Source organism: Aureococcus anophagefferens (assembly GCF_000186865.1).
Source record: "Aureococcus anophagefferens unplaced genomic scaffold AURANscaffold_45, whole genome shotgun sequence".
NCBI lineage: Eukaryota > Pelagophyceae > Pelagomonadales > Pelagomonadaceae > Aureococcus > Aureococcus anophagefferens.
In genome coordinates, this window is record NW_008705600.1 from 64,756 (window position 1) to 84,683 (window position 19,928).

At 72.3% G+C, this 19,928-nt stretch overlaps 5 protein-coding genes across 5 annotated transcripts; 2 read left to right on the forward strand and 3 right to left on the reverse strand.

Moving 5' to 3' along the window:
- Nucleotides 1–1,755: 1,755 nt before the first annotated feature.
- Nucleotides 1,756–2,688, forward strand: AURANDRAFT_3281 (hypothetical protein; the record flags this gene model as incomplete). Its single annotated transcript, XM_009043149.1, has 1 exon — nucleotides 1,756–2,688. A coding segment is annotated over one exon (933 nt), but the record flags the coding sequence as incomplete, so codon positions are not given.
- A 750-nt stretch (nucleotides 2,689–3,438) lies between these two features.
- Nucleotides 3,439–4,317, reverse strand: AURANDRAFT_13865 (hypothetical protein; the record flags this gene model as incomplete). The annotated part of the gene is made up of 1 exon (XM_009043203.1): nucleotides 3,439–4,317. A coding segment is annotated over one exon (879 nt), but the record flags the coding sequence as incomplete, so codon positions are not given.
- A 1,975-nt stretch (nucleotides 4,318–6,292) lies between these two features.
- AURANDRAFT_67641 (hypothetical protein) lies at nucleotides 6,293–8,052 on the reverse strand (the record flags this gene model as incomplete). Its single annotated transcript, XM_009043202.1, has 3 exons — nucleotides 6,293–6,707; nucleotides 6,907–7,818; nucleotides 7,880–8,052. 3 exons carry the CDS (start codon nucleotides 8,050–8,052, stop codon nucleotides 6,293–6,295), a joined length of 1,500 nt encoding a protein of 499 aa, XP_009041450.1.
- Nucleotides 8,053–9,881: 1,829 nt separating this feature from the next.
- On the reverse strand, nucleotides 9,882–10,769 carry AURANDRAFT_33388 (hypothetical protein; the record flags this gene model as incomplete). The annotated part of the gene is made up of 1 exon (XM_009043201.1): nucleotides 9,882–10,769. A coding segment is annotated over one exon (888 nt), but the record flags the coding sequence as incomplete, so codon positions are not given.
- A 1,171-nt stretch (nucleotides 10,770–11,940) lies between these two features.
- Nucleotides 11,941–17,164, forward strand: AURANDRAFT_67642 (hypothetical protein; the record flags this gene model as incomplete). Its single annotated transcript, XM_009043153.1, has 3 exons — nucleotides 11,941–12,676; nucleotides 12,805–15,305; nucleotides 15,473–17,164. 3 exons carry the CDS (start codon nucleotides 11,941–11,943, stop codon nucleotides 17,162–17,164), a joined length of 4,929 nt encoding a protein of 1,642 aa, XP_009041401.1.
- Nucleotides 17,165–19,928: the final 2,764 nt, after the last annotated feature.

The window sequence follows — 19,928 nt, forward strand, 5'->3', positions numbered from 1 at the left end:
GAGGCCGAAGACGGCGCGGGCGACGGCGTCCGGCGCCGCGCCGACGGGCGGCCGCGGCGGCGGCGGGCCGCCGCGGCGCGCGCCGCCGCCGAAGGACAGCGGCGCCGCGTCGTCGGCCGCGGCGCCGCCGCGGAGGCAGCAGCGGTAGAAGGGCTCCTCGAGCACGGCGAGGTCGCAGGCCTCGACGGCGCGGAGCATGGACTCGGCGCGCGCCGACGGCCGGAGCACGCGGTCCCGCCCGACGAGGTCGCCCGGCGTCACGCGCCGCGCGCCGTCGACGGTCAGCCGCCCGCTCAGCAGCACGAAGCAGTAGTGGTCCTCCGGTGACAGGCGCAGGGCCTCGCCGCGGTCCAGGCGGAGCAGCTCCATGCGCGACGCGAGCCGCTCCGCCGTCGCGCGCGGCACGCCGAGGAAGAAGGGCACGTGGCACAACAGCGACGCGCAGAACGCGCGGACGTCGTGGCCGCTCCGCTCCGTCGGGTGCGTCGCGAGGAAGCGCGTGCAGTGCTCGAGGCTGTAGGGCAAATCGGAGGGGAACTGCGACGCGACGTACGCGCGGAGGTCGAGCTCGAGGACCTCCGCGCGCGTCTCCGCGCGGACGACGACGCCGTCGAGGACGACGTCGTCGTCGAAGAAGGCGCCGCCCGCGGGCCGGAGCCGCGCCGACGTCGCCGCCTCGAGCGCGCGCGGCGGGTACGCGTCGCCGCGGACGAGCCGGCACGCGCCGTCGGGCGCGCGCGGGTCGCCGGCGCCGACCGCGCCGCCGAGCACCGCGACGAGCGCGCCGTCGAGGTCGGCCCCGTGGGCGACGATCGCGCCGGCGTCGACGTCGCGCAGCGTCAGCAGGCGGCTCGCGGCCGCGCGCGCGTCGACGCCGAGCTGGAGCATGAACCGGAGCCGGCCGACGAGGGACCTGGGCAGCACAAGGGTGATTCAACGTCGCTTCAACGTGAGTGTTCCGCGCGCGCGCGTTCCGGAAAAAGCATCCACGCTTCGAGACCGTTCCGAGAGATGATCGCCCGTCCAAAAATCAGCCAAAACGAGTGGAAAACGGCCGAGATAGGAGCCTTTGAAGTTGGGAATTTCGCTCTCTTGTCCCGCCCTGCGAGGGACCGGACGACGGCGTCGTCGTCGGGCGACCGCCGCGGCGGCGGGCTCCGGAGCAGGGCCCGCGCGAGCTCCGGCGCGTAGCAGAGGCCCGTCGCCGGCAGCACCTCGACGGCGTCGCCCACGGGGAGCACGCCGACGAGGCAGTCGCGCGCCGCGACGACGCAGCGATGCGGCAGCCCGACGGCGTCGCGCGCGTCGTCCGCGCGGTAGCCGAAGGTGTCGCCGGGCTTGAGCACCCAGGGCCCCTGGGTCAGCTCGCCCTCGAGGACGACGTGGAGCGCGTTCTCGTAGCACTCGCCGCTGAGGTAGACCCTCGACCCGGCGACGAGCGGCCGCAGGACGAGGCGCGCGCACAACGTCGCCGTCGCCGTGGCGTCGAACTGCTTGAAGAAGCGCAGCGGCGCCACGACGCGGCAGAGGCCGAAGAGCTGCTCCGCGCTGCGCGGCATGGGTTCGAAGCGCTCCGCAGTTTCTCACATCGCGCCGGGGCAGCCCTCGTTTCGGCCCCGAGGCGATACGTGCCGGGACGGTATCTTTATCGTTTTGCTTGCACGTCGACAGCGCGCTAGCGGCGCCCCCCCCCACCCCGCGCTCCGCCGCACCGCCGCCGCGCCCCGGAGCGCGCGCGCCGCCCGGTGTGCGACCATGGAGGGCAGCGCCTACATCCACAGCACGTCGCCGAAGCCCGTGTCGTCGAAGATGAAGAAGGCCTACCGCGACGAGGACGAGGAGAACCTGGCGGGCAACAACATCATGTTCGACCGGCGCGTCGTGCGGGGCAACACCTACGCGGCCCAGGTCGTGACCCAGAACGCGCAGCGCGAGGTCGAGCGGCTGCGGCAGGAGAACGAGCGCACGCTGCGCCGCGAGGCGACGCGGCGGCGGCGCGAACAGCTCGAGAAGCCGTCGACGCCGCCGGCCGTCGACGGCCGCGCGCACATGGAGGCCCAGACGGAGACCTTCCTCGAGGAGCTCGCGGACCGGCCCGTCGAGGCCGAGGCGACGACGCAGACCGAGCCCTTCGTCGACCGGCCGCCGCAGGTGCTCTTCGTGCCGAGCAAGACGGGCGTCGACAAAGAAACCGAAATCCCCGGCGGCGACCTCTTCGACTTCGACGTCGAGGTCAAGCCCATCCTCGAGGTGCTCGTGGGCAAGACGCTGCGCATCTCCATGCTCGAGGTCATGGAGGAGGAGGAGCTCGAGGCCATCCGCCGCCGGCAGCGCGAGTTCGAGCAGATGCGGAACGCGGAGCTCATGGAGGTCCAGCGCCTCGACGCGGAGGCGAGCCGCAAGTTCGCCGAGAAGCAGCGCCGCGTCGCCCAGGAGAAGGAGCGCCTGCGCATGCAGGCCGAGCTCGAGACGAAGGTCGCCGCGCGGTCCTTCGCTCGCAACTACCTCGTCGACCTCTCCGACGCGGTCTTCGACGCGCTCGAGACCACGGGCCACTTCTACGACCCCGTGCTCAAGGAGGTCGAGGACGTCTTCCTCCCCTGGCTCCTCGACGGCGTCGTTGCCGACGCGGACAACCACGGCGCCGCGCGCGCGTGCTCGGACGCGCTCGTCGCCGACGCCATGGAGCTCGCGGCCGCGACGCAGGCCGCGGTGCTGGCCGACATCAAGGCCAAGGAGGAGGCGCGCCTCGCCGCCATCGCCGAGGCCGAGCGCCTCGCCGCCGAGGAGGCCGCGCGGCTCGAGGCCGAGGCCGCGGCCGCGGCCGAGGCCGAGGCCGCCGCCGCGGACGCGCCCGCGGAGGAGTAGCCGCGCGCCGCCGCGCCCCGGCCGCCCCCCCGCGGACCCCCCCGGGCGCGCCCCCCCCCCCCCGAGTAACGAGCACGACGCGGGAGGAGATTCGAGAGGTCGTTACTGAAAAAGGCGGATGGTGCGGCACGGGAGGAGACTCGAGGGGTCGTTACTGAAAAAGGCGGATGGTACGCGGAAGGGCACGGTCGCCTTCGATAGGGGGGGCGTTTAGCACGCCACGGGCGGCGCCGTCGCGGGCGGCGCGGCCGCGGGGTCCCGCGGCGTCTTGCACTTGAGGTCGTCGTCGCCGCCGGCGAGCGCGTCGACCTTGGCGCGGTCGTCGCCGTCGGCCGGCGGCTCGCCGGGCGACTCGCCGGCGGCCGTCGACGCGGTGTCGACGCGCTCGGCCTCGGCGGCCTTGGCGAGGTTGCCCTCGGAGGCGATCTTGGGCAGGGCGCGCGGCGTCTCGCGGTAGGCCGCGCGGCGCTCCGCGGGCTTGGGCGCCGGCCGGCCGTCGAACGACGGGCGGTCGCCGCGGTCGAACGTGAGCCGGAGGAGCTGCATCGCGCCGTTCGCCGTCGCCTTGAGCAGGTCGAACCACTTGGCGCCGCAGACCTCCTCGACGTTCGCGCGCCGCTCGGGCTCGACCTGGAGCAGCATCTCCAGCAGCCTGCGCACGGGCTCCGACGGGGGCGTCTCCGCGGACCCGAGCTTCGCGCGGCTCACGGCCTCGCGGATGCCGCGGGAGAACGCGGACACGTCGTGGAGGTGCTCGTAGGGCGGGCACCAGAGGCTGTCGAAGGCGCGGTGGCCCAGGAGCATCTCGACCATGACCGCGCCCATGGACCACGCGTCCGCGAGCGGGCCGTCGTACTGGCGCCGGATCATGAGCTCGGGCGCGAAGAAGCCCGGCGACCCCACAAAGTCGTTGAGCATGGCGCCGTCGTGGACCGACGCGCACAGTCCAAAGTCGCAGAGCTTCACGATGCCCGCGCGGTCGTCCGCGCCGGCCCACGTGAGCGGGTCGCCGACGACGAGAATGTTCTCGGGTTTGATGTCGCGGTGCGCGACGCCCGCGTTGTGGCAGTGGCGCAGCCCCAGGGCGAGGATGCGCATCACCTGCTTCACGACGGGCTCCGGGCAGCCCTCCGGGTGGTCGTCGAGGAACGTGAAGAGGTCCCGCTCGCCCATCTCCATGACGAGGTAGACGAACGAGTTGCTCTGGACGACGTCGTAGAGCTGGCAGATGCCGCCGTGGCGGAAGCGCCGCATGGCCGCGACCTCGAGGTTCACGCGCCGGATGTTGCGCTTGCTCTTGAGGATCGACGAGTGGCGCTGGACCTTGGCCTTGTTGATCGCCTTCACCGCGTACCGCTTCCCGTCGGGGCCGTCCGCGGCGCGCTTGCACTCGTAGACGGCGGCGAACTCGCCCTCGCCGAGGCGCCGCGTCAGCTCGTAGGCGCCGATGGTGCCGCCGGCGCCCTTGGCCAGCGGCACCTCGACGAGGTCCTCGCAGATCGGGGGCAGGTCCGCCTGGGCGGCCCAGGTGCTCTCGAGGGAGCTGTTCTGGGGCGCCATGGCGACCGCCGACGCCGGGCACGGCCCCGGCGGCGGGCGACCGGCCCGCCCGGACGGCGCCGACCGCCGCGCGGGGGCCGGAGGCGGGGGCTGCCCCGACGAGACGACGTGCGCGCTGGGAGAGCCCCTCAGCAAAATCGATTGAGTCATACGGAGCTTGACGCTAACGTGAAGGCAAGCAACCGTCAATGGAGCCCGCGGCGCACCATGAAAACTCGTCAACTTTTACCCCCAATTGTCGTCGTTGACGTCGCAGGTCGCGCAGGACCCGACGACCGTCGGCGCCACCCCGCCGTAGGCCGCGGCTAGGTCGCCGATGAGGCCGCGCGCCGCGCCGACGGACGCGACGACGGTGTAGTCGTCGCGGTGCGTCATGCAGTCGGACACGGCCAGCGCCCGGCGCTCGTCGAAGGAGTACTCCACGCCCATGGGGCAGAGGCAGGTCAGCGCGCAGTCGCCCGTCGCCTCGTCGTCCGCGTAGTAGCACCTGGGCAGGAAAAGGGTGCGAAATTCCCAACTTCAAAGGCTCCTATCTCGGTCGTTTTCCGCTCGTTTCGGCTGATTTTTGGACGAGCGATCATCTCTCGGAGCGCTCTCGAAGCGTGGGTGCTGTTTCCGAAATGCGCGCGCGCGGAACACTCATGTTGAAGCGACGTTGAATCTCTCTTGTGTGGCCCTGAGTAGCACGGCGCGCCCATGCACGTCGTCGACAGCAGCTCGGACGTCACGCCCGCCGGTTCCAGATCGAGGCGCCGCCGGTAGCCCGACGAGTGGAAGGAGACGAGGTCGCAGCCCAGGCCGCTCTCGCGGCAGACCGTGCCGTCGCCGAGCGCGGCGCAGAACGCCGCGACGTCGTCGTCGCCGAGGGTGCCCCCGAAGGAGGCGACGACGGCGCTGCGGAAGGTCTGCGAGTCGGCGAGGTGGATCGTCGACCCGGACATGTAGAAGTTCGACTCGTCCGTCTCCTCCTTGCACGCGCACGCGGCCACGGAGCGCGACGCGTCGCCGTAGGGGCTGCACGACGCCTCGCCGCAGAGCGCGTAGGTCGGCGTCGCCTCGGCGTCGCCCGTGCAGATGACGTGGGCGCTGTAGTCCTGCGTGACGAGGATGTCGTAGACGACGTCGAATTGCTGCTCGAAGTCGAGGTCCTCGAAGGCCGCGAGGGCCGCCGGCGCCGACCGCGGCGCCGCGGGCTGCCCGACGGCGACGGCGGCGAGGGCGAGGCAGCCCAGGCCGGCGCCGAGCGCCGCGAAGCGCCAGCGCGGCGCGGGCCGGGCGCCGACGAGCGCCGTCGACTCGTCAGCCGATCCCATCGTCCACACCCGCGAGTCGAACCCGAAAGAAATCGCGAAATTGCCCTGCACGCAAGAGGCAGGCAGAGGCGTAGGCAGTGAACCACCTCACGACAGCAAGCACCACTAACTAACTACCCCAGAGTCGCGACTTGCTCAAAATGAGTGGTCAAAACAGCTGCAACATGGGGTCAACGAAGCCTGTGAACCACCCGTCCTGGCCGATCGGCAGCTGGAGGGCTGCTCGGCCACGACCTCCACACGGTCGAAATTTATGATCGAGTGCCAAAACCACCAATTTGCTCGAGCTCGAGATCAAAACTGGTCGATAGAGCCAAAACAAGCATATTTCCGGTGGATTCGAGTGGTCTCCAGCGGCCCCAGGGGTACCACCCCCACCACCACCACCACTACCTCACCCCATTCTCAGAGCACCCATCTCAGATCAGCATGACAGTGGTTAAGGTTGTTTGTGCATACCTCTTGCCTGCACGATGAAGTTTTCATTTTTAAGGTACAGAGAGCCGCGCGCGCGGCTGTCGCGCGCGCGCGGGGGTTTGCGCCGCGGCGGGTCAGACGGAGTAGGGCGCCGTCTGGGGCGTCGCGGCGCGCTGGCCCGGCGTCGGCGGCGGCGTCGCGAGCTCGCTCGCGTCGCCCGCGCGCGGCGGCTGAGCGGACGGCCGGCGGCCGAGCGACGACAGCGGGAACGCGGCGCCCGGCGGCGGCGGCGGCGGCGGCGTCGCCGGCGCGAGGCGCGGCGCGATGGGCGTCGCGCCGCGCGGCGTCGCGCGCGCGATGGGCGTCGTGCCGAGCACGTCCGTGCCCGCGAGCGGAATCCGCGGCGCGCCGCCGTCCTGCCAGGGCCGCGACGCGAGCGCGTGCTCCACGGTCTTCGCCTTGCGCATGCGCGCCAGGGCGTCGTCGACGCGGCCCTCGCGGCGCAGGGACACGGCCTCCGTCTTGAGCTCCGCCGCGCGGCCCCGGAGCCTGCGCGGAACTCACATCTTCAACCCGACTTCAATGTGCGCATACGTGAACGGGCTGGACCAGACGCTTCGGCCGGGCTTCGAGAACCCAACGAGAGCCATCCATTCGTCCAAACATCAGCCACATCGACGTCGATGTGACCGAGCTCGAGAGTTCCGAAGTTTGGCGGGGACCCCCCGAACCGGCGGTTGATGTCCACACAGCCCGGAGCTCGTCCGAGATGCGCGCCGCGGGCGTCGCCGGCGACGCGTCGCCGCTCTCGCGCTGTGCCGCGCGGTTCGCCTTGATGTGCTGCTGGAGCGACGCGTGGATGCCGAGGAGCACCGTGAGCTTCGACGCGTCGCCGGGCAGCGACCGGAGCGCGTCCGCGAGGTGGCCGAGCACGAAGTCGTCGGCCGTCGCGAGCATGCGCCGGCTCTTGCCCAGCGTCGCCTCGTCGATGGCCCGCGTCGCCGCGAGGGCCAACAGCTCGTCGCCGAGCGCCGCGCGCCGCGCGTCGACCTCATCGTCCGTCGCCGCGGCCGCCGGCGGCGGCGCGGGCCGGCCCGCCGCCGACGCCGCGAGGCCGCCCCAGAAGCGCGGGCCGTCCTCGATGGGGCTCGGCGTCGGCCGCGGCGCGATGGGCCGCGGCGCGAGCCGCCGCTCCTTGGCGAGCGCGCGGTCGCGCTTCTTCTTGCTCTCGCGGCGGCCGCCGTGCCCCCCGCGGCCCCGGCCGCCGCCGCCGCGGCTCCCGCGGCCGCCGCCGCGCCGCGCGTCGGCCGCGCCCGTCGCCTCGGCCGACAGCGGGCCCTCGAGGAGCGTCTGCGCGCGCGCGGGGGGGGCGGGGCCGTCGCGGCGGGCGCCGCGCGCGCGGGGGAACGGGCGCCGCGCGCGCGCCAGCATCTCGTCGTAGATGTCGTCGGACTTGCGCCGGTCCCGCGTCTTCGGCGACGCGGCCTCCGGGGGCGGCCGCGGCGACGCGGCGGCGCCGTCGCCGGCCCCGCGGCCCTCGAAGTAGCCGTCGTCGAGCGACTGGAGCGCGAGCAGGTAGTCGGCGGACGCGCCCGGCGGCGTCGTCGGCTCGAGGCGGTCGATGGACAGCTGGCGCAGCTCCCGCGGCTCGTCGAGCCACCTGCGCGCGCGCGGTTTCGCTCGGGGGCGGCGCGCGGGGCGGCGAGGGGGCGGCGGGAGACCCGGGGCCGCGCGAGTCGTCGGCCAGGGCGTCGTCGAGGACGGCGCCGTCGTCGTCGAGCGCGTACCAGAGGTTGGCGAGATCGTCCTCCTTGGAGGCGGAGCGCCCGTAGTCGCGGCTCCGGCTCCGCGACGCGAGGCGCGTGGGGAGGTCGTCGAGATCCCGGGTGTCCATCGAGGGCGAGAGCGTGTGGTACTGCGTCGGCGCGATGGACGCACCTCCGTCGGCTGGGGCGTCGGCGGGATCACGGAAACGACCGTCGGCGCCGGGCAGGGCACGACGGGCGCGGGAGAGCACTCCCACACTCTTTGTGGTCCGGAGGCTGCCCATTTGTGAAGGCAACTTGCAGCTCCAAGACTAGCGTAGTAAGCCCTAGTGTTCAAAGGCTGCGGACGATGCCGATCGTGTTGTTGAGGAGGGATCTGGGGGCTGCCCTCGTCCGCGCCAACATCCGCCCTATGTCCGCCTCTGACCCGAAGTGCCGCGTTGGAGTTTTTTGGGATTTCGAGAATGTGAGAATTCCAACCGGGACGCGCCCGGAAATCGCTGCGCGACGGCTGCGCGAGGCCGTGCTCCCCTTTGGCCAGATCATAGAGAGCAAGATCTACTACGACTCTCGGAAGGTGTCCGAGCAGGCGACGCACCGCGAGAGGCTGGACCAGAGCGGATTCACGCTCGTCGACTGCCCGACGCGAGGCACGAAGGAGACGCTGGACAAAAAGCTCATCGTCGACATCATGCAGTTCGCGCACATGATGCCCCAGCCGAGCTGCGTGGTCCTGGTCACGAGCGACGGCGATTACTGCTACACGCTCGCCAAGATCAACGGCCTCGGTGTCAAGACCATCGTCATCTACGGGCCCGAGTCTTCGACGCCCGGCATCCTCATAGACACGGCGGCCCACGCAATCTCGTGGCGCCAAGATGTGCTCAATCTCGACCTGCCCGAGGCCGACCTAGACGAATATTCCTCTGCGAGCCCGCCCGAGCAAGGCTCCGAACCGGGTGGACAATCGAGGCTCGACATTCAGCCTTCCGTGCACGACGCCCTCAATGGTAACCACCTCATGCTCTGTCGCTGCATCCGCGAGCTGGCGGCGTGCGAAGGCGACTGGGTGGAGTACAGCAAAGTGGCCATCGAATTCCACCAGAAGCGCGGCTGCACGTCGAAGATGGTGGGCGACGAAAACAAGCGGATAATGAGGGCCGCGCGCGAGTCTGCCAAACGAGGCGGTTTCGTCAAATGTGGCCGCAAGGATATGAATTCGGGCGAAATCGTTGAGACCGACGCGCCGGCGCAGACGGATACCCTCTCGACGTCGATGTATGTGTGCTTGACGCCTCACGGCCGGATGCAACTCGACATCGGGCCGTGGCATGCCGGGTATGCCGTTGTGAACACAAACCAGGAGATGATGGAAGAGGAGCCCGTAACACGCTCCGCGCCGTCGGAGAAGCGCACCACGAATGAAACCGAAGCTGCCGCATCGTCGCCGCCGGCGAAGCGACATCGCAGCGAATGCCTTTATTATAAACGTACGCTCTGCACGTATTACGAGCGCGGCAATTGCAAGGAGGGTGACAAATGCACGTACGCTCACGGTCAAGCCGAACTCCGAAAGTCATTCGGAGGCTTGGTGCAGCCGTGCAGATACTGGAACGGGAAGCCCGGCAGCTGCCCCCACGATAATTGCCTGTTCGCCCACGACCAGCCAACACAGCAGCACCTGGTCGTAGATCTAGCAGACCGCCGACCACGGCATGCCCAGGCGGGCCCGCGCTATGTTCCCGCCGACGCGCATTCGCCGCGCGCAGATGCTGGCCTGAGCCCCGCGGCGGCGACAAACCTCGCTCTCGACAGCGGCCTGAGCGCGAGTCGCAACCCCGGAACTTTCCACCACGGTCAGCCGTAAAGTCACATGTGCTGTGTGTGATGCAGTGGATTCGCTTACTTCGGCCGTGGGGAGCCGACCCGAAGCCTAAATCCACGCCGCGAAATGAAATTAGAGCGCCACGTCGAGAAAGAGCGTCAGGTCCGGCCCCGCGACGGAGAGGAGCGACTTGAGCGCGTCGTAGATCGCGAACTGGCCCGAGATGACGAGGCCGGACCACGCGCAGCGCGCGCCCGCGCCGCGGTAGAAGCCGCGGACGTGGCCCTCGCCCCAGATGGCCTCGACGGCGCCGGCGACGCCGAGGTCGCCGCGGTCCGCGTTGATGCGGCTCAGCACCGCGTCCGCGGGCTGCGACACGAGCGAGCTCGCCGTGCCCGCGACGAGGCCCGCGACGAGCGACACGGCGAGGCGCCCGCCGGCGCCGTCGGCGAGGGCCGGCGCGGCCTCGAAGATCGCGTCGGCGAGCGAGTCGAAGAAGAAGAACTTGACCATGCCGAAGATGACCTGGCGGATGAAGAGCGGCCGGAAGCCCGCGTAGAACGCGTCCGCGCCCTCGTCGTCGGCGACGCGCCGCGCGCTCCCCGCGAGCCCGAGGCCCGCGAAGCGCGCCGGGTCCGCGACGACGCGGATGCGGAGCGCCTCGGCGGGGCAGACGCCGACGCACGCGAGCACCGTCGCGAGCGCGCCCGCGAGGAGCACGACGGCCGCGTGGAACTCCGCCGCCGCCGCGGGCGCGAGGAGGCCGTTGAGCGTCCGCGACCAGAACTCGTAGCCCGGGTAGACCGTGAGGCCGTACCAGCAGTAGCCCGCGAGCGTCGCCTCCGCGCCCAGGAACAGCGCGCCGGGGCCCTCCTCGCGGAGGATCGCCCGGCCGCCGTCGACGACGCCCGCGTACCGCCCCGGGTCCGTCTGGAGCCGCGTCTTCACGACGTCGATGGGCACGAGCACCGCGTGCGTCGCCGAGCAGCCGACCAAGCCGGACAGCGCGAAGCCCGCGTACGTCGCCGGGTCGAGCCGCCTCTCCCGGCCGACGCCCCGCTCGCCGCGCTTCCCGAAGGGCGTCGCCGCGCCCCGCGCGCCCGACGCGACGAAGGGCGCGAGGCCCCGGATCTCGTAGGCGCCGCTCGCCGCGTCGAAGACGGGTAGCTGCGTCCGCGGCAGGAGCGCCAGGGGGTCCCGCTCGAGGTAGTCCGCGAGGCCCGGCGAGAACGACGGCGGCAGCAGCGCGCCGACGGAGCCGCGCTTCGCGCCGCCGTAGACGGGCACGCCCGCGACGAGCGCGCGGATGCCCTCGACGGGCTGCCGGTCGCCGCCCAAGAGCGTGAACGCGAGCGCGAGGTGGCGCCGCTTCTCCGGGTCGTCGCCGTGCTGGCTCGCGAGCGACCGGAGCAGCGCCGCTCGGCCCGACTCGCCGGGGTAGCGCCGCAGGCCGTACTCGACGGAGCTCGAGAACGACTCGAACGCGGCCGCGAGCGCCTCGAAGCGGCGCCGCTCGCCGTAGGACGGCGGGACCGTCGCGGCCTGCGCGGCCCACCACGCGGCGCACGACCCGTCGAAGTTGAGCAGGAACCGGCTCAGGTAGGTGACGAACTCCTGCGAGTAGTAGGCCGAGCTCACGCGCGACGCGACGGCCGTCTGCTGCTTGTCGTTCGCGACCCAGTCCAGGATGCCCTCGGCGCCCCACCAGTCGTCGCGGCCCGCGGCGCGCGCGGCCGGCGCGGCCGGCGCGACGACGGACGCGGCGCCGGCGAGCGCGGCGCGCCGGAGCATCGCGCGCCGCGACGGCGCCGCGTTGTCGCTGGGCCCGTCCTGCGCCGCGCGGCGACTCGTGCATCGCCGTCGCGCCGGAGCGATGAACGAGCCGGCGTCCGGCGCCGCGCCGCCGTTGGGCGCGTCGCGCGCGGCGCGGTGTGTCGTGGATCGCCGTCGCGCGGGCGCCGGAGAAATGAACGAGCCGGCGTGTCGCGGCAGCATCCAGAGCAGCACGAGCGCCGCGCGGGCGGCGCAGGCCCGCCGCGAAGGCGATTCTCGTGGCACCATCTTGCAAAGGATCGAGGCCCAAGCGTGTGTGCTTCTCTCGGATGGCGCGCCGTCAACATGCCTTTCATGAGCCGTCAACATGCCCTTCATGAATGCTTTTGCGGGCCGTCTTGCCTGGTCTAGCGGCACAATGGGCATCCGCGCGGCCCTGCTATTGGTCGTCCCGGCCTGCGCCCTGGACTTCCCGTCGCACTTCCTGCGCGACGCCGACGTGGCCGTCGAGCAGCTCGTCGACTACGACGCCAACGCCGAGTTCCTGGAGATCTCGAGCGCCACGGGGCTGCCCCTCCATCGCTACGACGCGTCCTTCGGCGCCCACCCCTACGACGCCGTCGTGGCGCTGCCGGGCGACCCCGCCGCCTACCGGCAGCGGGGCTTCCACTTCGGCGGCGCCGACCTGCCCGCCGCCGGGCCGATCGGCTACGCGGTCGACGGCGTGCCCATCTTCCCCTACTACGACGGCGACGGCGCGAACGCGGTCGAGCCGCCGCCGGGCGGCGCCCCGGCGGACCGCGACGGCTGCTGGGGGTTCCGGGACCCGTCGAGCGGCGCCTACGTCTACCGCATCGCGCCGCCGTGCCTCTACGGCGACGACCGCGGGACCTACGGGTCGCCGGCGGCGGCCGCGCACCTCGGCTTCGGCGCCGCGGTCGCGCCCGGCGGGACCGCGGCGGCGCGGGCGCGGGGGCGGCCCGGGTCCGTGCCCCTCGTCGGCGTCATGGTCGACGGCTTCCCCCTCTGGGGGCCCCTCGACAAAGACGGGAAGGAGCACGGCGGCCTCGACGAGTGCGGCGGCAAGTACCAGGGCAGCACAAGAGTGCGAAATTCCCAACTTCAAAGGCTCCGATCTCGGCCATTTTCCACTCGTTTCGGCTGATTTTTGGACGAGCGATCATCTCTCGGAACGGTCTCGAAGCGTGGATGCGTTTTCGGGAACGCGCGCGCGCGGAACACTCACGTTGAAGCGACGTTGAATCACTCTTGTGCTGCCCAGGCAAGTACGACGGCCGCGGCCGCTACGCGTACTACGCGACGGCGGCGCCGCCCTACACCATCGCCTGCTTCGGGCCGGGCGTCGCCGCGGCGGCGGGCCTCCCGCCGACGCCGCCGGCGTCGCCGGGCGCCGGCGCCGTCGACGCGGGCCCGGACTGCCCCGCGGGGCGCCACGTCGCCGCGGGCGCGTGCGCGGCCTGCCCCGCGGGGCGCTACGCGCTCGAGGCGCCGGCGGGCCGGGCGGCCTACGCCGCCGGGTCGCCCGCGCGCCACTGCGGCGGGTCCTGCGGCCTCGGGGCCTACTGCCCCGCGGGCACGCCGCGGCCGGACGCCGCTGTCCCTTGCCCCGCGGGGCGGTTCGGCGACGCGCGGGGCCTCGCGACCGCGGCCTGCGCGGGGCCCTGCCCCCGGGGCCACTTCTGCCCGCCGGGGACCGTCGCGCCGCGCGCGCACGCCTGCGGCTCCGAGGCCGTCTTCTGCCCCGCGGGCGCGGGAAAGCCGCGCGCGGCGGCGCCGGGGTCCTACACGCTGCCCGCGGTCGCCGCGGCGCCCTGGGCGCCGCCGGACGACGTCTTCGCCTGGCCCGAGGCCGAAGTCGGCGGCGCCTACGCCGTCGGCCCGCGGCCCGCCGCGCGGTGCGGCCTCGGCGACGAACGCAACTGCACCGCGGCGGCGCTCGCGGCGCGGCCGCCGCGGCCGACGCAGGACGCCGAGGCGCCCTGCGAGCCCGGGACCTTCTGCGTCGCCGGCGCGCGCTTCCGGTGCCCCGCGGGCCGCTTCGGCGCGGTTCCGGGCCTCGCCGCGGCGAACTGCAGCGGCGCGTGCCCGCCGGGGTCGTACTGCCGCGAGGGCGCGCCGGCGCCGATCCTCCTGCCCGCGGGCCGCTACAGCGCCGCCGCGGGCCTCGCGGCGCCGGGCGAGGCCGCCGAGTGCCCGCCGGGGAGCTACTGCGTCGCCGGGTCCACGGCGCCGGCGGACTGCCCCGCGGGCCGCTTCGGCCGCGAGCCGGGCCTCGCGACGGCGCTCTGCGTCGCCGACGTCGCCGGCGACGCGAGCCTCTGCCCCGCGGGCTTCGCGTGCCCGGCCGGGAGCCGCGAGCCGCGCGAGATCCCCTGCGGGTCGGCGACGGCCGCGAAGCTCCTCGCGGTCCTCGCGGACCCGGCCGCGCAGTACCCGGCGCACGTCCGCTCCGACGCCTTCGGCGAGTCGGCCTACGCCGGGGGCGGCCTCGGCGCGGCCGCGTTCTGCCCCGCGGGCTCCGCGGCGCCGACGCGCGTGAGGGCGGGCCACTACACCGTCGGCGCGGCCACGCTCGAGCGCGGCAACGCGTCGGACGCGGACGCCGACGCGCGCGTCGCCGAGGTCGCCTGCGAGCCGGGCCACTACTGCGTCTTGGGCGTGAAGACCCCCTGCCCGCCGGGCAGCTACGGCGCGTCGTCGGGCCTCGCCGACGTCGCGTGCGACGGCCCCTGCGCGCCCGGCTACTACTGCGAGCGCGGGTCCGCGACGCCGACGCAAAACGCCTGCGGCTCGCCGGCGGTCTACTGCCCCGCGGGGAGCGCCGCGCCGCTCCCCGTCGGCGCGGGCAACTACAGCGCCGCGGCGACGGCCGGCTACGCGGCGGCCCGCGGCGACGCGCCCGGCGTCGCGCCGTCGGCGGCGGCGGCGGGCACGGACGCGGCGGACGCGCGCGGCGGCCAGCGGCCCTGCGAGCCCGGCTACTTTTGCGCCGGCGGCGTGCGGCGGCCGTGCCCCGCGGGGACCTACGGGTCCACCTTCGGCGAGACGTCGGCGACGTGCGCGGGCCTCTGCCCGCCGGGCATGTTCTGCGTCGAGGCGTCGACGGAGGCGAAGCCCGTGGCCAACGGCACGTACTGCGCGCCCCCCGGCGGCTGCGTCTCGCGGCTCGGCGACGGGCCCTGCGCGCCGGGCTACTACTGCCCCGCGGGGTCCTGGCGCGCGACGCAGCGGCCCTGCTGCGACGCGCGCCGCGACGACGCGACGGGCCTCTGGGCCCGCCACGGCGACGTCGACGTCGTCGACGTCGTCCGCCTCGTCGCCAACGAGGCGACGCCGCGGCACCTGCACGGTGCGCCGGGCGAGGTCTACGACGTCGACGGCTGGCACCAGCACGACCGCCACGCGCCGCGCTGCGAGCGGCTCTACTGCCCCGCGGGGTCCGCGCGGCCTCTCAACGTGACGGCGGGCCGCTACGCCGTCGGCGGCAACCGGACGACGCGGTCCGCCGTCGCCGACTGCGCGGGCCTCTCGTCCCACGGCGCGACGCTGCGCCTGGGCCTCGACCGCGCGCCCTACTGCCCGACGACGCTCCGCGACGAACACGCGCGCGACCGCCGCGCGCCGGGCGTCGACGCGGGCAACGTCGGCGGCGCGGGCGCGCTCCAGGGGTCCGAGGCGACCCACGACGCCGACGGCACCGCGGACGAGGTCGGCGCCTGGGCCCCGCCCGAGTTCCTCGGGCCCGACCGGGACTACCAGTGGGTCTAAAAGTGGGCCTAAAGCGCGCCGCGACATCTTGAGGAGTACTTGAGGGCACGGCATGCGCGCCTGCCCCATCGATGGACACTCGATGGACGTCGATGAAGCAAGGAGCCCTAGCTTACAACATGGCCGAGCCCACGTTCGTGCCCGTCGCGAAGGTCCCCTAGCCGCGCCGCCACACTAAAGCCATGGCCGAGCCCACGTTCGCGCCCGTCGCGAAGGCGCTCCACGAGGCCTTCGAGACCTTCGGCCGGCGCGGCGGGCCCGCCGACGCGTCCTTCGAGGCCCTCGTGGCCCTCTGCGACGCCGTCAGCGACGGCGCCGAGCGCTGCGTGCCCTTCGGCGCCTTCGACGTCGCGCGGGACGCCTGCGCGCGGCGCGCGGCGCTCGTCGCGGCCTGCGGCCGCCACGCGGCGGAGCGGCCGCGCGCCGCGGGCCTGCTCCGGGGCCGCGCCGTCGAGGACGTCGGCGGCGTCGAGTGCGCGGCGGCCATGCAGCTCCAGGCGCGCGTCGCCGCCTGCAAGCTCGACGACGAGGCGGCCCAGCTCGAGGCGATCTCGCGGTGCGCCAAGGCGGCGCTCGAGGCGCTCGGCGACGCGTCCGCCGTGTACCGGAGCCTGGGCGACGACAACGACGCGACGCGGCGCCTCGCGGGGACCATGGCGAAGATCGGCGAGGTCTGCGCGACCTTCGGCGGCAACGTCGACGCCGCGCTGCCGGCGCTCAACGAGGCGCTGACCTGCTACCGCCGGCTGCCAAAGAGCGACGACGTCGACGCGCGCGTCGCGCGCGTCGAGCGCGCCATGGCCCAGTGCCTCGAGCTCCGCGAGACCACGGTCGTGCCCGACGGCCGCATCGCGCTGAACGCGACGGAGACGGCGCGGGCCCTCGAAGAGGCGCAGCCCCGGGGCGCGCTGCTCGACGCCTACGACTTCGCCGTCGTCGTCGAGGAGGGCGACCTCGCGCCGCGCGCCGACAGCCCGCGCGCGGCCGTCGTCGCGGCGCTGGACCTCGGCGAGCTCTTCAAGGCCAAGGCCAACGTCGACGCGAGCGCCGCGGACGCGGGGCCGCCGCGCTGGGCGCTCAAGGCCGAGCTCGACGCGCCGTGGCCGACGGCGGACGCGGCCGCGGACGGCGAGATCCACGCCGTGCTCCTCTTCCGGCGGCGCGCGGACGCCGAGGCGCTCCCGGAGGCGCCCCGGCCCTGGATGGTCTGCACGCACCGCGGCTTCCGCGTCGCCGTCGAGCAGCTCGAGGACCAGGCGCCCGACGCGAACGTCCGGTCGATGCGGTCGAACGCGCACCACCCGGCCTTCTTCCGCGTCCACGACGCCGTCGACCGCGAGAGCGACGACTCGTCCGTGTCCGACGACGAGGCCGGCGTCACCTACGACCAGTACGTGCGGAAGACGCAGGGCATCCACCGGACGAAGGACCGGCCCGAGGACCGCTACCTCACGCACGTGACGCTGACCTTCGACGACGACGTCGCGGCCTGCGCGCGGGCCGTCGCGGGCGACACCGTCGACGCCGCGCTCGCCGCGCTGCCGGACCTCGAGTGCGGCGTGCTCTGCGGCGGCGACGCGACGCCGCGCTGCGCGCACTGCGCGCGGCTCCCCGGCCCGACGGTCCGGGTCCACAAGTGCGCCCAGTGCAGGCGCGTCTACTACTGCTCCCGCGACTGCCAGAAGAGCCACTGGCCGAAGCACAAGGCCTTCTGCTCGACGTCGGGCCCCACGGAGCCCAAACCCAACTACATCCCGCCCAAGTACCACGCGCACTCCTACGACGGCAAGGACCACCGCACGCCGGAGAAGAAGATGCAGGACGCCGTCATGGCCCAGATGGGCATGTACTAGGGTTCGATCTAGAAGGGCGACATTTCGCGGGCGCGCGCGCTAGGGGTTGGCGGTCGATCTACTCAGTAGAAGGACGGCGGCGCGCGCGCGCTAGGGGCCGGCGGTTTGGCCCTTCCGGGCCTTGGTGAGCATCTTGCACGCCTTAGAACGCCTCTTAGAGCTTTTTGATTGAGCAGGGCGCGCGATGCGACCCGATCGCCGATCAAGAAAATTTTGCCGGTGTTTTTGAGGAGTGCGAATCCGGACATCATCGCCTCGCGCGCGCATTTCAGAGACGCGTCACGATGGACGATACGCAGATGACTGAGCTTCGAAACCTGAAAAAGATGCTCGACGAGGGCATCCTGACGCAGTCAGAGTTCGACGAGAAGAAGGAGGCGATTTTGGCGCGCTCGGGGGCGCCGGCGCCGGCGACGAAGAAGACGGGAGCTCCGCAGGCGGATGCGCCGTGCGTGGACGAAGAGGGCCGGTTCAAGCTCTTGATGACCTTCCAGGATTCGACGAAAGTGCACATGAACGTGAAGCCGACGACGACGCTGTTCAAGATTACGCACAAGACCGCGGAACGAATGCAGATGAGCGCCGATACGTTCAACCGCACGTATCGCGTCTTTTTGGATGGGAAGAAGGTGCACCCGGCAGAACTCGTCTCGGAGCAGACGATCGCGAGCCTCCTCGAGCGCCGCGACTACGAGTTCGACGACGAACACGTCGAATTCCAGGTCAACATGGAGCAGCAGGGCGGCCGCCGCTAGACAGCGCGACAGGACGTTTGAGCGCCAGCAGACCGGGTCGCGCGCCGTAAAGATCGAATCCACGCGAGCGATCCGGGGAATTTCGATTCGGGGCCCCTCGCGGTGGGGGCACGCGTCGCGGCCGCACCCGGACCGCCGGGGGGCAAAGCTCCCGCCCGCTCTTGGAAGCGTGCGACGCGAGGCTCACGAGACACGCACCCCTTAGAAGGACAACATTTGGCGGGCGCGCGCGCTAGGGGTCGGCGGTGTGCCCCTGCCGGGCCTTGGTGAGCATCTTGCACGCCTTCTTGTGCGCGGACCAGTCCGCGCGCTGGCACTCGGCGTCGCAATAAAACACGCTCTTGCATCGGCTGCACGCTTTCACAGCATCTGGTCCCGCCTTGTTTCCGTGCTTGCCGCACGCGCTGCATTGAAGAAAATGCACGTCACAGGAGGTGTTGTGTGAGTTCCGGGAAACCTCACGAGCGAGGTCCTTCGCGTCCACTATGTTCCCGCTCCAAGGATTTAGCGTCGAGTCGACGTCGATGAGGCTCCCGAAACGGAAATTGTCGTTTTTTGCGGAGAGAATCGTCTTCCGGAGGTCGGCCACGTCTTCGAGCGATGATAATTTTTCCAGCAGCTGCCGAGCCTCCTTCTTCTTAAAACGCGGAGCGAGCGGTTTCAGGCCGTTCATAATCAGGGGCGGGGCTCGATACTCGGCTTTATATTTTGCCTTGTCGAGCAGCGCCGAATACACGATCGACAATTCGGTCATGCTGCGGTCCGCTTCTTTCCAGTGGTCATAAAACACCTCGAGATAGCCCCACAGCGTGTCGCCGAATCGAAGCGCGCGGACGTAGCAAGCTTCGCCCTTGTCGTACTCGCCCGCTCGCCGCCAGGCCGTCGCGGCGTTCGACCATCCAACGCTCGCTTCCCGCGCGTCGATGCCGTCTCGGGCGGCGCCGATGGCCTCGTAGACCGGCCCGGCGGCGGCGTAGCGCCCGGACGACTCGAGCGATTCGCCGACCTGGCTGGCCGCCTCGACCCAGGCGGGCGTCCCGTGCTTCTGGCGGCGGCACTCGACCATGCACAGGTTGACCAGGTTGTCCCACCGCTGCTTGCCCAAGTACAACCCGTGCAGGTACGCGTGGCACGCCTCGTGCGACGCGACGACCGAGTCGCGCGCCGCCGCAAAGTGGACGACGCGCGCGAGCAGCAACTCCGCCTGCTTTTGAGTGAGGCCGTCGCTGATGCTCGGTCCCGTCGCGTTGTTGTTCGCCGCGATCTGGGACAGCCGCTGCCGAGGGTCGCCCGGCGCGTGCTGCGAGTGCGCGGTGGCCACCGCGTAGCGCGTCCCGCGCTCCGTGTGGCAGAAGAGGAACGTGTTGATCACCGTGTAGCCGTTCTCCATGGTCTGGGCCCCGAGCACGAGCTCCTGGATGTCGCAGTCGCCGCGGACAAAGCACATGAGCTCGTCGACGTCTACCGACGGCGCGAAGGTGCTTCGCTCGAGCTTCGTGTCGAGCGCCGGCACGGCGAGCCGCGAGACGGGCGAGTCGTCGACCTCGAGCGGCCGGGACCACTCCGACCGCGGGCGCGGCGAAGAGGGGTCGCGCGCGCCGGTCGCGGTCTCCGGCGCGCTCGGCGCGTCGCCCGCGCGCTCCGCGAGCGCCTTCAGCGCCTCGCGGCTCCGCGCGCGCAGGTCGTCCTTCTCGAAGCAGTCGGCGTGCGAGAGGCCCGCGCTCGCGATGAGCGCCTTCATCGCCTTGTTCGACATGGAGTCGACCTCGTCGGCGGCGAGTTCGGCGTGTTCTACCTTGTCCATGACCCCCGAGCTCACGGCGCGCACCCTCTTGCTCTGCGACCAGGCGGACCCTTTGCTCTCCGTGGCAGCGCCTTGGCCGGGGCACCGGGCACCGGCTGAGCCTCGGCTGGGGCCCCTCCCTCGCCGCGGGCTCCCACCCGAGCTGAAACCCGCATCGGCGCGACGCGAACCTCACGAGACACGCACCTTTAACAACGCCCCCCCC